The sequence below is a fragment of the Salvelinus namaycush genome, chromosome 34, assembly GCF_016432855.1.
Source record: "Salvelinus namaycush isolate Seneca chromosome 34, SaNama_1.0, whole genome shotgun sequence".
Taxonomy (NCBI): Eukaryota; Metazoa; Chordata; class Actinopteri; order Salmoniformes; family Salmonidae; genus Salvelinus; species Salvelinus namaycush.
The window spans coordinates 33,858,950-33,874,145 of NC_052340.1; the positions used below are offsets into that span (position 1 = coordinate 33,858,950).

At 42.3% G+C, this 15,196-nt stretch overlaps 1 protein-coding gene across 1 annotated transcript in view; it reads left to right on the top strand.

Annotated features, from left to right (window-relative positions):
• The window catches only part of LOC120028864 (guanylate cyclase soluble subunit alpha-2-like), a 51,758-nt gene that overhangs the window by 22,432 nt on the left and 14,130 nt on the right, over window positions 1-15,196 (top strand). Inside the window, exons 5-6 of the mRNA XM_038974116.1 lie at window positions 13,883-14,095; window positions 14,332-14,604. Coding sequence (XP_038830044.1) covers window positions 13,883-14,095; window positions 14,332-14,604 — 486 coding nt within the window. The remainder of the gene's footprint in view (window positions 1-13,882; window positions 14,096-14,331; window positions 14,605-15,196) is intronic.

Consider the following 15,196-nt stretch of genomic DNA (forward strand, 5'->3'; position numbering starts at 1 on the left):
CATAGATTTCATGACTTGAAGCTCAAAAGATGAAAACGCTGTCATTTTGGGGTGGGTAAATTGAAATTTGCTATCGTAAATGTTAGCAACACCTCTGCCTTTGCGGGATGCGCGGGGGATATGGTCACTCGTGTAACCAGGAGGAGAGGTCTCATTTAACACAGTAAATTCATAAGGCATGAGCCATGTTTCAGTCAGGCCAATCACATCAAGATTATGATCAGTGATTAGTTCATTGACTATAACTGCCTTGGAATTGAGGGATCTCTTTCACGATCTCTTTCAATAATGACAGGAATGGAGGAGGTCTTTATTCCAGTGAGATTGCTAAGGCGAACACCGCCATGTTTAGTTTTGCCCAACCTAGATCGAGGCACAGACAAGGTCTCAATAGGGATAGCTGAGCTGACTATACTGACTGCGCTAGTGGTAGACTCCACTAAGCTGGCAGGCTGGCTAACAGCCTGCTGCCTGGCCTGCATCCTATCTCATTGTGGAGCTAGGGGAGTTAGAGCCCTGTCTATGTTCGTAGATAAGATGAGAGCACCCCTCCAGCTAGGATGGAGTCTGTCACTCCTCAACAGGCCAGGCTTGGTCCTGTTTGTGGGTGAGTCCCAGATAATCTCCAATTATCTACAAATTCTATCTTTTGGGAGGGGCAGAAAACCAGCGATTGAGTTTCAACCAGCGATTGAGTTGTGAGACTGCTGTAGAGCTCATCACTCCACCTAACTGGGAGGGGACCCTAGACAATTACTTGATGTCAACACATCTTTCTAGCTAATTTACACACGGATGCTATGTTGATCATGGCGACCTCTGACTGTTTCATCCTAACATCGTTGGTTCAGAAGTGGATAACAATATCTCAATACTCTCTACACTTGCCAGTTTTAGCCTTAGCCAGAACCATTTTCAAATTAGCCTTAACGTCGGTAGCCCTGCCCCCTGGTAACAGTGTATGATTGCTGGATTGGATGCTTCTTTTTAAGTCTAATATTGCGGTAATGGAGTCACCAATGATTAGGGTTTTCAATTTGTCAGAGATAATGGAGTGAGGATTCGGCGGCTCATACCCCGTTATGGGTGGAGGAGAGACCTGAGAAGGCTCAGTCTCTGACTCCGACTCGTTGCTTAATGGGGAGAACCTGTTGGAAGTTATTGTCGGCTGAATGAGCGACACCGGTTGAGCATGCCGACAGCATTTTTTTCTAGAAGCCATGAGAAAGTTGTCCGGCTGCGGGGACCGTGCGAGGGGATTTACTATCTGTACTTACTGGTGGCACAGACTAGAGGTCGACCGATTAATCGGAATGGCCGATTAATTAGGGCCGATTTCAAGTTTTCATAACAATCGGAAATCGGTATTTTTGGACATATATTTATATAATAATTTTTACACCTTTATTTAAAAACTTTTTGAGGCTAGCGGAACCCCTCGACAACATCCGCTGAAAAGGCAGAGCGTGAAATTCAAAAATATTTTTCATACATTCACAAGTGCAATACACCAAATTAAAGCTTAACTTCTTGTTAACCTGTCTGGGAACGGGATTCCGCTAGCGGACGCCAACACCCTCGCCAACAGCCAATGAAATTGCAGGGCGCCAAATTCAATCAACAGAAATCTCATAATTCAAATTTCTCAAACATACAAGTATTAGACACCATTTTAAAGATAAAATTCTCGTTAATCCAACCACAGTGTTCGATTTCAAAAAGGCTTTTCGGCGAAAGCAGAACATATCACTATGTTAGGTCAGCAACTAGTCACAGAAAGCATACAGCGATTTTCCAACCAAAGAGAGGAGTCACAAAAAGCAGAAATAGAGATCAAATTAATTACTAACCTTTGATATTCTTCATCAGATGACACTCCCGGGACAACATGTTACACAATACATGTATGTTTTGTTCGATCAAGTTCATATTTATATCCAAAAACCTCAGTTTACATTTGGCTTTGCCTCCAAAACATCCCGTGAATTTGCACAGAGCCACATCAATTTACAGAAATACTCATAATAAACATTGATAAAAGATACAAGTGTTATTCACAGAATTAAAGATATACTTCTCCTTAATGCAACCGCTGTGTCAGATTTCAAAAAAACTTTACGGAAAAAGCAAACCATGCAATAATCTGAGTACGGCGCTCAGAGACCAAAACGACTCAAACAGATATCCGCCATGTTGGAGTCAACAGAAGTCAGAAATAGCATTATAAATATTCACTTAACTTTGATGATCTTCATCAGAATGCACTCCCAGGGATCCCAGTTCCACAATAAATGTTTGTTTTGTTCAATAAAGTCCATAATTTATGTCCAAATACCTCCTTTTTGTTAGCACGTTTAGTTCACAAATCCAAACTCACGAGGCGCGGGCAAGTCCAGGCGAAAGTTCAGACAAAAAAAGTCCAAAAGGTTATATTACAGTTTGTAGAAACATGTCAAACGATGTATAGAATCAATCTTTAGGATGTTTTTAACATAAATCTTCAATAATGTTTCAACCGGGCAATTCCTTTGTCTTTAGAAATGCAATGGAACGCAGGTCGCTCTCACGGCTACGCGCATGACCAACTCATAGCATTCTGCCAGACCTCTTACTCAATCAGCTCTTATTCTCTCCTCCTTCACAGTAGAAGCCTGAAACAAGGTTCTAAAGACTGTTGATATCTAGTGGAAGCCTTAGGAAGTGCAATATGATCCCATTTACACTGTATATTAGAAAGGCAATGAGTTGAAAAACTACAAACCTCAGATTTCCCACTTCCTGGTTGGATTTTTCTCAGGTTTTCGCCTGCCATATGAGTTCTGTTATACTCACAGACATCATTCAAACAGTTTTAGAAACTTCAGAGTGTTTTCTATCCAATACTACTAATAATATGCAAATATTAGCTTCTTGGCCTGAGTAGCAGGAAGTTTACTCTGGGCACGCTTTTCATCCGAACGTGAAAATGCTGCCCCCTATACCAAACAGGTTAACTAGGCAAGTCAGTTAAGAACACATTCTTATTTTCAATGATGGCCTAGGAACGGTGGGTTAACTGCCTTGTTCAGGGGCAGAACGACAGATTTTTACCTTGTCAGATCGGGGATTCGTTTTTGCAACTTTCCGGTTACTAGTCCAACGCTCTAACCACCTGCCTTACATTGCACTCCACGAGGAGCCTGCGTGGCAGGCTGACTACCTGTTACGTGAGGGCAGAAAGAAGCCAAGGCAAGTTGCTAGGTAGCATTAAACTTATAAAAAACAATCAATCTTCACATAATCACTAGTTAACTACACATGGTTGATGATATTACTAGTTTATCTAGAGTGTCCTGCGTTGCATATAATCAATGCGGTGCTGTCACGCCCTGACCTTAGAGATCCTTTTAATTCTCTATTTTGGTTAGGTCAGGGTGTGACTAGGGTGGGCAATCTAGTTTTCCTATTTCTTTGTTTGGCCTGGCATGGTTCCCAATCAGAGGCAGCTGTCTATCGTTGTCTCTGATTGGGGATCATACTTAGGCAGCCTTTTTCCCACCTTAGTTTGTGATGATTTAGCACTGTCGTTGCACCTAGCCATAAACATCAATGCCTTTCTTTAAAATCAACACACAAGTATATATTTCTAAACCTGCATATTTAGTTAATATTGCCTGCTAACATGAATTTCTCATAATTAGGGAAATTGTGTCACTTCTCTTGCGTTCCGTTTATTCCTAACAAAGACCGTAATTAATTTGCCAGAATTGTACATAATTATGACATAACATTGAAGGTTGTACAATGTAACAGCAATATTTAGACTTAGGGATGCCCCCGTTAGATAAAATACGGAACGGTTCCGTATTTCACTGAAAGAATAAACGTTTTGTTTTCGAAATGATAGTTTCCGGATTCAACCATATTAATGACCAAATACTCGTATTTCTGTGTGTTATTATGTTATAATTAAGTCTATGATTTGATATTTGATAGAGCAGTCTGACTGAGCGATGGTAGGCAGCAGCAGGCTCGTAAGCATTCATTCAAACAGCACTTTCGTGCGTTTGCCAGAAGCTCTTCACAATGCATCAAGCATTGAGCTGTTTATGACTTCAAGCCTATCAACTCCCGAGATTAGGCTGGTGTAACCGATGTGAAATGGCTAGCTAGTTAGCGGGGTGCGCGCTAATAGCGTTTCAATTGGTGACGTCACTCGCTCTGAGACAAGGGCCGCGGCTTTTGTGGAGCGATGGGTAACGATGCTTCGAGGGTGGCTGTTGTCGATGTGTTCCTGGTTTGAGCCCAGGTAGGGGCGAGGAGAGGGACGGAAGCTATACTGTTACACTGGCAATACTAAAGTGCCTATAAGAACATCCAATAGTCAACGGGATATGAAATACACATGGTAGAGAGAGAAATAGTCCTATAATTCCTATAATAACTACAACCTAAAACTTCTTACCTGGGAATATTGAAGACTCATGTTAAAAGGAACCACCAGCTTTCATATGTTCTCATGTTCTGAGCAAGGAACTTAAATGTTAGCTTTCTTACATAGCACATATTGCACTTTAACTTTCTTCTCCAACACTTTGTTTTTGCATTATTTAAACCAAATTGAACATGTTTAATTATTTATTTGAGGCTAAATTGATTTTATTGATGTATTATATTAAGTTAAAATAGGTGTTCATTCATTATTGTTGTAATTGTCATTATTACATATAGAAATAAAAAATCGGCCGATTAATCGGTATCGGCTTTTTTTGGTCCTCTAATAATCGGTATCGGCGTTGAAAAATCATAATCGGTCGACCTCCAACACAGACGTTGTTTCATCCTTTCCTACACTTAAATTGTCTTTGCCTAACGATTGCATCTGAAGCTGAGCTTGCAATACGTCTATCCTCACCATAAGGCAATATTTCTCCTGTATATTATGAGTACAGCGGCTACAATTATGGCATAGTGTTAATGTTACTACTTAACTTTTTTTGGGCTGGTGGAGGTCCTGTAGAACCATGTCCAGATAAAGTTGTATGAAAGAAGTCCAGCGAGAGAGAAAAAATAACTAAGATGTTGGTAAATGTGTTAAATGGCCATTTTAATTAAACGGTTATAACAAAAGTAAAAAACGTAAAGGTTGGCAGGTAGCCAAGTACCAACAAACAGCACAGCAGCACGGAGACAAGTGACACTCTCAAAACGGAAGTGGCCTGAGGGCATACACTTAATGTGTTGTGAAATCTGTAAATTGTATATAACTGCCTTAATGTTGCTGGACCCCAGGAAGAGTAGCTGCTGCAGCAGCTAATGGGGATCCTTATTTGCAGTGGGCTAAATCAGTGTTTCTTGGTCTTGGTCTTAAACAAATCTACTTTGAAACAAACGTATACACCTCACACACATGGTTATGGGCTTAAAAAAAGAAGACACCTGTACCATGTCAGATATAGAGTTGAAATGTATTACATTTTGAGTTTGCATCTCAATATTACACTTTATATACATCACAGACGGCTGACATATAACAAAACTGTTTGACATAGAAACACCGGATTTTGGGCTGCTTTTTAAAAATAATGTTGATTAACTATGAAATTATAAAAAAAACATTAATAACGTTCCACCCATGAGACCACTAGAGGGTGATTTGGTAATTAGACTGTAGGAGAGGACTACTAAATACAAACAGTGAGGTATGCAACAGTAAGACACATTAAGAGTCATAGCAGGGACAGTGATGTATGCAACAGTAAGACACATTAAGAGCCATAGCAGGGACAGGGATGTATGCAACAGTAAGACACATTAAGAGTCATAGCAGGGGCAGTGATGTATGCACCAATAAGACACATTAAGAGTCATAGCAGGGACAGTGATGTATGCAACAGTAAGACACATTAAGAGTCATTACGGACAGTGATGTATGCAACAGTAAGACACATTAAGAGTCATTACGGACAGTAATGTATGCAACAGTAAGACACATTAAGAGTCATTAGGGACAGTGATGTATGCAACATTAAGACACATTAAGAGGCATACAGGACAGTGGAGATAGTCAGAGCACCTGGATCAGTGAGGGAGTTAGCCAACGAGTTAGAGAGAAAGTGAATTAAAGCAAGTGTGTGTGTTTTTTCAGAGAAGGGGGATGAGCTGACATTTTCATCAGAAAGGGCAGAGAGTGGAGGCGACAGGACATAGTCTGAAGCTGAGTCCATACCCCCCCACCCAGACTCCCTCTCTCCCTCTCGACAGTGTCTGTTTGTCCATCCATCCTCCCCCCAGGGCTTGAGCGTAGACCTACTGGAAAGGTCACTTAGCTCTCTCTCTCTCTCTCTCTCTCTCTCTCTCTCTCTCTCTCTCTCTCTCTCTCTCTCTCTCTCTCTCTCTCTCTCTCTCTCTCTCTCTCTCTCTCTCTCTCTCTCTCTCTCTCTCTCTCTCTCTCTCTCTCTCTCTCTCTAGTGTATGTCTGTATTGTTTTAGTGATTCACCATAGTGAAGGCGTAGGCTCAGGTCTTCTGGGTCTCTATGTTTTTGGTTGGATAGGTTTATGAATTTCTTTCTTAGGTTTTTGCATTCTTCAAACCATTTGTCATTGTTAAGTTTCTTCGGTTTTATGTTTGACATTTCTAGATTTGATGGGGGAGCTGAGAGGTCAAATATACTGTTTAGGTTTTTTACTGTCAAGTTTACACCTTTACTATTACAGTGAAACGTTTTGTCCAAGAAGTTGTCTAAAAGGGATTGAATTTGTTGTTGCCCAATTGTTTTTTGGTAGGTTTTCTACACTACTTTCCTTCCATCTACAGCATTTTTTAATATTATTCTGTTCCTTTGGCTTTCATGCCTCATGATTTAGTATTGCGCTGTTCAAGTAGACTGTGATTTTGCTGTGATCTAATAGGTCTCTCTCTCCATTTCTCTCTCTTTCTCTCGCAATTCAATTTCAATTTAAGGGCTTTATTGACATGGGAAACATATGTTAACATTGCCAAAGCAAGTGAAGTAGATAATAAACTAAAGTGAAATTAACAATACAAATTAACAGTAAGCATTACACTCACAAAAGTTCCAGAAGAATAAAGACATTTCAAATGTATATATTATGTGCAAATAGTTAAAATACAAAGGGAAAATAAATAAACATAATTATGGGTTGTATTTACAATGGTGTTTGTCCTTCACTGGTTGCCCTTTTCTTGTGGCAACAGGTCACAAATCTTGCTGCTGTGATGACACACTGTGGTATTTCACCCAATCGATATGGGAGTTTATTTGAATTCTTTGTGGATCTGTGTAATCTGAGGGAAAAATGTGTCTCTAATATGGTCATACATTTGGCAGGAGGTTAGGAAGTTCAGCTTAGTTTCCACCTCATTTTGTGTGCACTGTGCACATAGCCTGTCTTCTCTTGAGAGCCAGGTCTGCCTACGGCAGCAAGGCTATGCTCACTGAGTCTGTACACAGTCAAAGCTTTCCTTAAGTTTGGGTCAGTCAAAGTGGTCAGGTATTCTGCCACTGTATAGTCTCTGTTTTTAGGGCCAAATAACATTCTAGTTTGGTCTGTGTTTTTGTTAATTCTTTCCAATGTGTCAAGTAATTTAATTTTTGTTTTCTCATGATTTGGTTGGGTCTAATTGTGTTGCTGTCCTGGGGCTCTGTGGGGTGTGTTTGTGTTTGTGAACAGAGCCCCAGGACCAGCTTGCTTAGGGGACTCTTCTCCAGGTTCATCTCTGTGTAGGTGATGGCTTTGTTATGGAAGGTTTGGGAATCGCATCCTTTTAGGTGGTTGTAGAATTTAACGTCTCTTTTCTGGATTTTGATAATTAGCGGGTATCGGACAAATTCTCCTCTGCTTGCATTATTTGGTGTTTTACATTTTACACTGAGGATATTTTAGCAGAATCTTTATTTGGTGTTTGTCACATTTTGGGAATTCTTGGTTGGTGAGCGGACCCCAGACCTCACAACCATAAAGGGCAATGTGTTCTATAACTGATTCAAGTATTTTTAGACACATCCAAATTGGTATGTCGAATTTGATGTTCCTTTTGATGGCATAAAGGCCCTTCTTGCCTTGTCTCTCTCTCTCCCTCTCTCTCCCTCTCTCTCTCTGTCTGTCTCTCTCACTCTCTCTCTCTCTCTTTATCCCTCTCTCTCTCTCTTTCTCTCCCTCTCTCTCTTTGTCTCTCTCTTCTCTGTCTGTGGTACCAATGTCTCACTCTCCTTTTCCTTTACTCCTTTAACTTCCCCCTCTCTCTCTCTCTCTCACACACACACACACACACACACACACACACACACACACACACACACACACACACACACACACACACACACACACACACACACACACACACACACACACACACACACACACACACACACACACACACACACACTGATGCTGGGAGCCCTCCAGCTGTGTGTGTGTACACCTTTCTGCACACAGAGGAGACATCTTATTGGCACGCCGTCAGGACCGCTCTCATCTACCCAGCACCGTACACTCCTCCTCTGTCTGTAGCTCCTTCACTCCAAACCCCTGTCTTCACCTTCTAACCAGTAAATCACCCCTTCCCATCCTGCCCAATAATGTTTGTACCATGTTTTGTGCTGGTCTCTCTTTATGTAGTGTTGTGGTTTCTCTCTTGTCGTGATGTGTGTTTTGTCCTATATTTTTATTTTTAATCCCAGCCCTCGTCCCTGTAGGAGGCCTTTTGCCTTTTGGTAGGCCGTCATTGTAAATAAGAATTTGTTCTTAACTGACTTGCTTAGTTAAATAAAGGTTAAATAAAAAATAAAATAATTCTTCGCTTCACCTACCCAGAACACCCCACCCACAGTAATCCATCTTCTCCAACCACTATCGTCAGTTTGAATTTGCGCAGCGTGTTACTGTGCAACCTTAAGAGCACCTACATCATGAACCTGTTTTTATCACTGGTATCATATGGTCATCCTCTCCACTCTCTGTAGTGTAAATATGACCCAGAGAGTAAGGGAGAGCGGTGACTTTCATAATGACCCAGAGAGTAAGGGAGAGCGGTGACTTTCATAATGACCCAGAGAGTAAGGGAGAGCAGTGACTTTCAGAATGACCCAGAGAGTAAGGAAGAGCGGTGACTTTCATAATGACCCAGAGAGTAAGGGAGAGCAGTGACTTTCAGAATGACCCAGAGAGTAAGGGAGAGCAGTGACTTTCAGAATGACCCAGAGAGTAAGGGAGAGCGGTGACTTTCATAATGACCCAGAGAGTAAGGGAGAGCGGTGACTTTCATAATGACCCAGAGAGTAAGGGAGAGCGGTGACTTTCATAATGACCCAGAGAGTAAGGTAGAGCGGTGACTTTCATTGTGACCCAGAGAGTAAGGTAGAGCGGTGACTTTCATTGTGACCCAGAGAGTAAGGTAGAGCAGTGACGTTCAAAACCTCCTCTCTTGTTGTTCTCCTGAACAACAAACAGTAAAACAACACAGTGTTGACTGGGGCATCGGATCAAAGGTTCGCTAAATGTCTCAATCCTTTTTGTTCCCTATCACACATGCACACACACACACACCCACACTTGTACGCACGCACACAAACACACACAGGCAGCGCACACATACACACACACACACACACACACACACACACACACACACACACACACACACACACACACACACACACACACACACACACACACACACACACACACACACACACACACACACACACACACACACATAGCCTTGTCATGTAAAACAGCCTCCACAATAACAGATCAACAGAGAAATCAAAGGCGTAAAGCGCCAGACACAAGCCGAGTTGGACTAGAGGAGAGATTAGTGTCTGAGCACCGGTTGGCCTAGAGGTCTCACATCATCTTTCAATAGATCTGAGTGGGTATACAGGGAGATACCATGTATGTGCATGGCCTGCGTGCAATGTACGTGTGCATTTGTGTGTGTGTATGTGTGTGTGTGACTCATTGACTTGTGCTCTGTGCTTCTATGCAAACGAGTCTGTTTATATGCCAGTCTGCTTAAATCCTCTCTTTCTCCCTCTCTCTGTTGTTTCTCCCTCTCTACCCACCTCTCCTTTTCTCTCTCATTTTCCCTTTCTATCTCTCATTCTCTCTCCCTTTCTCTCTCTCCACCTCTCTGCTCTCCTTCTCTGTCCTCTGGTTGAGAGTAGGGCTGTGGTCCTCTGTGGTCTGTGTGTTACTGCTGTGTGTTACTGAGAGTGGAGATCAGTCTGTACTGATGAGCGAGATGGAAACAGGAAGGAACTGTGTTAAAGCGGGGAGACACAAAACGAGACCAGCAGAACAGCCTTGTGTGTGTGTGTGTGTGTGTGTGTGTGTGTGTGTGTGTGTGTGTGTGTGTGTGTGTGTGTGTGTGTGTGTGTGTGTGTGTGTGTGTGTGTGTGTGTGTGTGTGTGTGTGTGTGTGTAAGTTAGCACAATCGTTTGCTTGTGAGTGAGTGTGCATACTCTACATGTTACATATAGGTAGAGTACTCTACATACGTAGATCGGTGCATTTGTGTGTGTATTAGTGCTTGTGTGTGTAATTGTGTGTGTGTGTGTGTCTATGCATGCATACTTGTATGTGTGTGTATATGAATATGTGTGTGTTTGTGTGTATGAGCGTTCTGTTAAGTTTGAGGGTATTTTTCCGAGATACAGTCGCTTGGTTTTCCGGAGTGCCAGCGTTCCTGGTGTTCCTGTCGTCTCCATGGAGATTCCCATTAGTGTGTCAGCAATGTGACTCCTCCCACTCTCCCCGCCACAACCACAGAAGACAGCTGTTCACATCCTCCCACAATACACACTGCGACTGTATATAGTGTGTGTGTCTGTGTGTATGTTTCTACTTTCTGTAGCTAAGCGTGTGTGCAGTGCTCTGTCTCTCTGTAGACTATATGTAGGTAGTGTGTTTGTTAGCTCTCTGTATATGTAGGTTGTATGCATTATGCAGAGCTAGGAGAGGTTTCTATAAATAAATCAGCCTGCAGTGGGCTGCAGTGGGCTCACAGGCAGAATAATCTATCTGACACCAGGGGGAGAGAGAGAGAAACCGAGGGAAAGAGAAAAACCGAGGGGGAGAGAGAGAGAGAAACCGAGGGAGAGAGAGAAACTGAGGGAGAGAGAGAAACCGAGGGAGAGAGAGAAACTGAGGGAGAGAGAGAAACCGAGGGAGAGAGAAACCGAGGGAGAGAGAGAGAGAGAAGATGCTAGGATCTTAAACCAGGCCTGGAACCTGAGAGAGACCTGGCTTCCCCTGGTTAAAATAACAATATGTAGCTTTCACTTCAGGTCAAAGTGCTGCCATTGTACTTGTGTGTAAACTCAGGGGGTGGGTAAACCCTTCATTGTTTGGTTATTCGTCTTGGGTGAGAATGGTGTTCCTATGTTCTGGTATTCCACCAGAACCGCAACCGAAGATACAGTAGCAGACTAACCTGACTTTTTTCAGTCAGCTGAGAGCCAGAGAGATGTTTTCAACCCTGAACACGTTTCAATTTAATCCTGTATTGTCTATAGGCTACGGCTGGACTTATTACCGCAGGGCCACTGTTCTCTTGAACTGGTGTGTTTTGGAGAATGGGTGAAGGACATCTCATTTGTTGCCTAGATGATGTTGGAATGTGCAGCAGTACATCCCCATTGTGAAGGGGATTAGGGTCTTCTGAAAACATTGTTGTGTTTGGACTACAACCTCCTCTTAACGTTCTGAGTAGTATTTCTATGGTTGTGTTTATAGATCAGGTAATGGAAACGCCACGTGTCCCTCCGTGGAGGATAGATCCAGAATCTCTACATTGCCGCCCATCAACATGATCCTAAATTTAACCTACTGTTTATATGTGTATTTCACACTACGTTGAGGTAAACATCGGAGTATAATGCTGTATGGATGTCAATCCCAATTCATGTTCATGTCATCTTCACCAATCAACTGCATTACACTTAAAAATGACTTAAACTACCACCACCAATTTCTGTTTGGCTAGCTATGCTACCAGCTTTTTTGAACGGGTTAGCGTTTAGCAAAAAAAATAATATATATATATAATAATAATTATACAGCGAAAACAGCCAAATGTAGTCAAATCGGATTTCAGTAACCACATTGTGGGCCAGTTGATGCCAATGACGGCTTCCTTCTTCTACAGTGCCTTCAGAATGTATTCACGCCCCTTCATTTTGTTGTGTTACAGCCTGAATTTGAAATGTATTACATTTCCATTTTCTGTCACTGGCCAACACACATTTCATAATTATGTTTTTATAATTTTGTTTTTACAAATGAATAATAAATGAAAAGCTAAAATGTCTTGAGTCAATAAGTATTCAACCCCTTTGTTATGGCATAAATACGTTCTGGAGTTAAAATGTGCTTAACAAGTCACATAATAACATGGACTCACTCTGTGTGCAATAATAGTGTTTGACATGATTTTTGAATGACTACCTCATCTCTGTACTCCAACTATACAATTATCTGTAAGGTCCCTCAGTCAAGCTGTGAATTACAAACACAGATTCACCCACAAAGAACAGGGAGAGGGAGATGGGGACACTTGAGCAGTTGCACAACTGAATTAATTCAACTGAAATGTGTCTTCCGCATTTAACCAAACCCCTCTGAATCAGAGGGAGGTTTTCCAATGACTCACAAAGAAGGGCACCTATTGGTAGATGGATAAAAAAAAATTAAGCAGACATTGAATATCCCTTTGAGCATGGTGAAGTTATTAATTACACTTTGGGTGGTGTATCAATACACCCAATCACTACAAAGACACAGGCGTCCTTCCTAACTCAGTTAACGGAGAGGAAGGAAAACGCTCAGGGATTTCACCACGAGGCAAAGAGTGACTTTAAAACAGTTACAGAGTTGAATGGCTGTGATAGGAGAAAACTAAGGATGGCTCCACAATACTAACCTAACTGACAGAGTGAAAAGAAGGAAGCCTGTACAGAATAAAAAATATTCCAAAACATGCATCCTGTTTGCAACAAGGCACTGAAGTAATACTGCAAAAAATGTGGCAAAGCAATTCACTTTTTGTCCTGAATACAAAGTGTTATGTTTGGGGCAAATCTAATACACCACATTACTGAGTACCACTCTCCATATTTTCAAGCATAGTGGTGGCTGCATCATGTTATGTGTATGCTTGTAATCGTTAAGGACTAGGAGATTTTCCTGATAAAAAAGTGACGTAATAGAGCTAAGCACAGGCAAAATCCTAGAGGAAAACATGGTTCAGTCTGCTTTCCACCAGACACTGGGTGATGAATTCACCTTCAGCAGGACAATAACCTAAAACACAATGCCAAATCTACACTGGAGTTTCTTACCAAGAAGACAGTCAATGTTCCTGAGGGGCTAACTTACAGTTTTGACTTAAATCTTCTAGAAAATGTATGGCTAGACTTGAAAATGGTTGTTTGGCAACGATCAACAACCAATTTTACAGAGGTTGAACATTTCTGAAAAGAATAATGGGCAAATGTTGCACAATCCAGGTGTGGATAACTCTTCGAGACTGTACCCAGAAAGGTGTAATTGCTGCCAAAGGTCATTCTAACATGTATTGACTCAGGGGGTTGAATACTTATCTCATCAACATATAATAGTGTTGAAGTTTTCACATTTTTCTTCCACTTTGACATTAGAGTATTTTGTGTAGATCATTGACAAAATAAGGACAATGAAATCAATTTTAATCTCACTTTGTAACACAACAAAATCAAAGAGTGTGAATACTTTCTGAAGGCACTGTATTTCCCACAGTCTGCATTCCATTGATCTCTTTATCATATGAACAACCCCTCTCCCTGTCTTCTGCCCCACACCCTCTCTCTCTCTCTCTTGCTCTTTCTCTCTCTTTGCCAGGTGATGGAGGTGAAGGGTCAGATGATTCATGTCCCAGAATCCTCTACTCTGATGTTCCTGGGTTCCCCCCGGGTGGACAAGCTGGAGGAGCTGATGGGCAGGGGCCTCTACCTGTCAGACATCCCCATCCACGACGCCACGCGTGATGTCATACTGGTGGGACAGCAGGCCAAGGCACAGGACGGCCTCAAGAACAGGATGGACAAACTCAAGGTACAGTCACACACACATGCAATATGCACACACACACACACACACATGCAATATGCACACACGCACAAGTGCACACACACACATACACGTGTGCTCATACTCATTATTCTGTCACGTAGACATTCAGCAGCCGACTCATCCAGCTTCAGAAAAAGAGAAAACGCGTTGGTCACTAAACCTCTACTCAATCATCCCCATTCTACTAATTGTATTTCTATCCCTGTGCTCTTCCCCAGGCCACTCTAGAAAAGACACACCAAGCTCTAGAAGAGGAGAAGAGGAGGACAGTAGACCTTCTCTACTCCATCTTTCCTGGTGACGTGGCCCAGAAGCTATGGCAGGGGGAGTCTGTCCCCGCCAGGAAGTTTGATGATGTCACCATGCTGTTCTCTGACATCGTGGGCTTCACGGCAGTGTGTGCCCAGTGTACCCCCATGCAGGTCATCAGCATGCTCAACGAGCTCTACACACGCTTCGACTACCAGTGTGGAATCTTGGATGTGTATAAGGTAGGAACACACCTGTTTGACTACCAGTGTGGAATCCTGGATGTGTATAAGGTAGGAACACACACCTGTTTGACCACCAGTGTGGAATCCTGGATGTGTATAAGGTGGGAACACACACCTGTTTGACTACCAGTGTGGAATCCTGGATGTGTATAAGGTGGGAACACACACTTGTTTGACTACCAGTGTGTAATCCTGGATGTGTATAAGGTGGGAACACACCTGTTTGACTACCAGTGCGGAATACTGGATGTGTATAAGGTAGGAACACACCTGTTTGACTACCAGTGTGGAATCCTGGATGTGTATAAGGTAGGAACAAACACCTGTTTGACCACCAGTGTGGAATCCTGGATGTGTATAAGGTAGGAACACACCTGTTTGACTACCAGTGTGGAATCCTGGATGTGTATAAGGTAGGAACACACCTGTTTGACTACCAGTGTGGAATACTGGATGTGTATAAGGTAGGAACACACACCTGTTTGACTACCAGTGTGGAATACTGGATGTGAATAAGGTGGGAACACACCTGTTTGACTACCAGTGTGGAATCCTGGATGTGAATAAGGTGGGAACACACCTGTTTGAC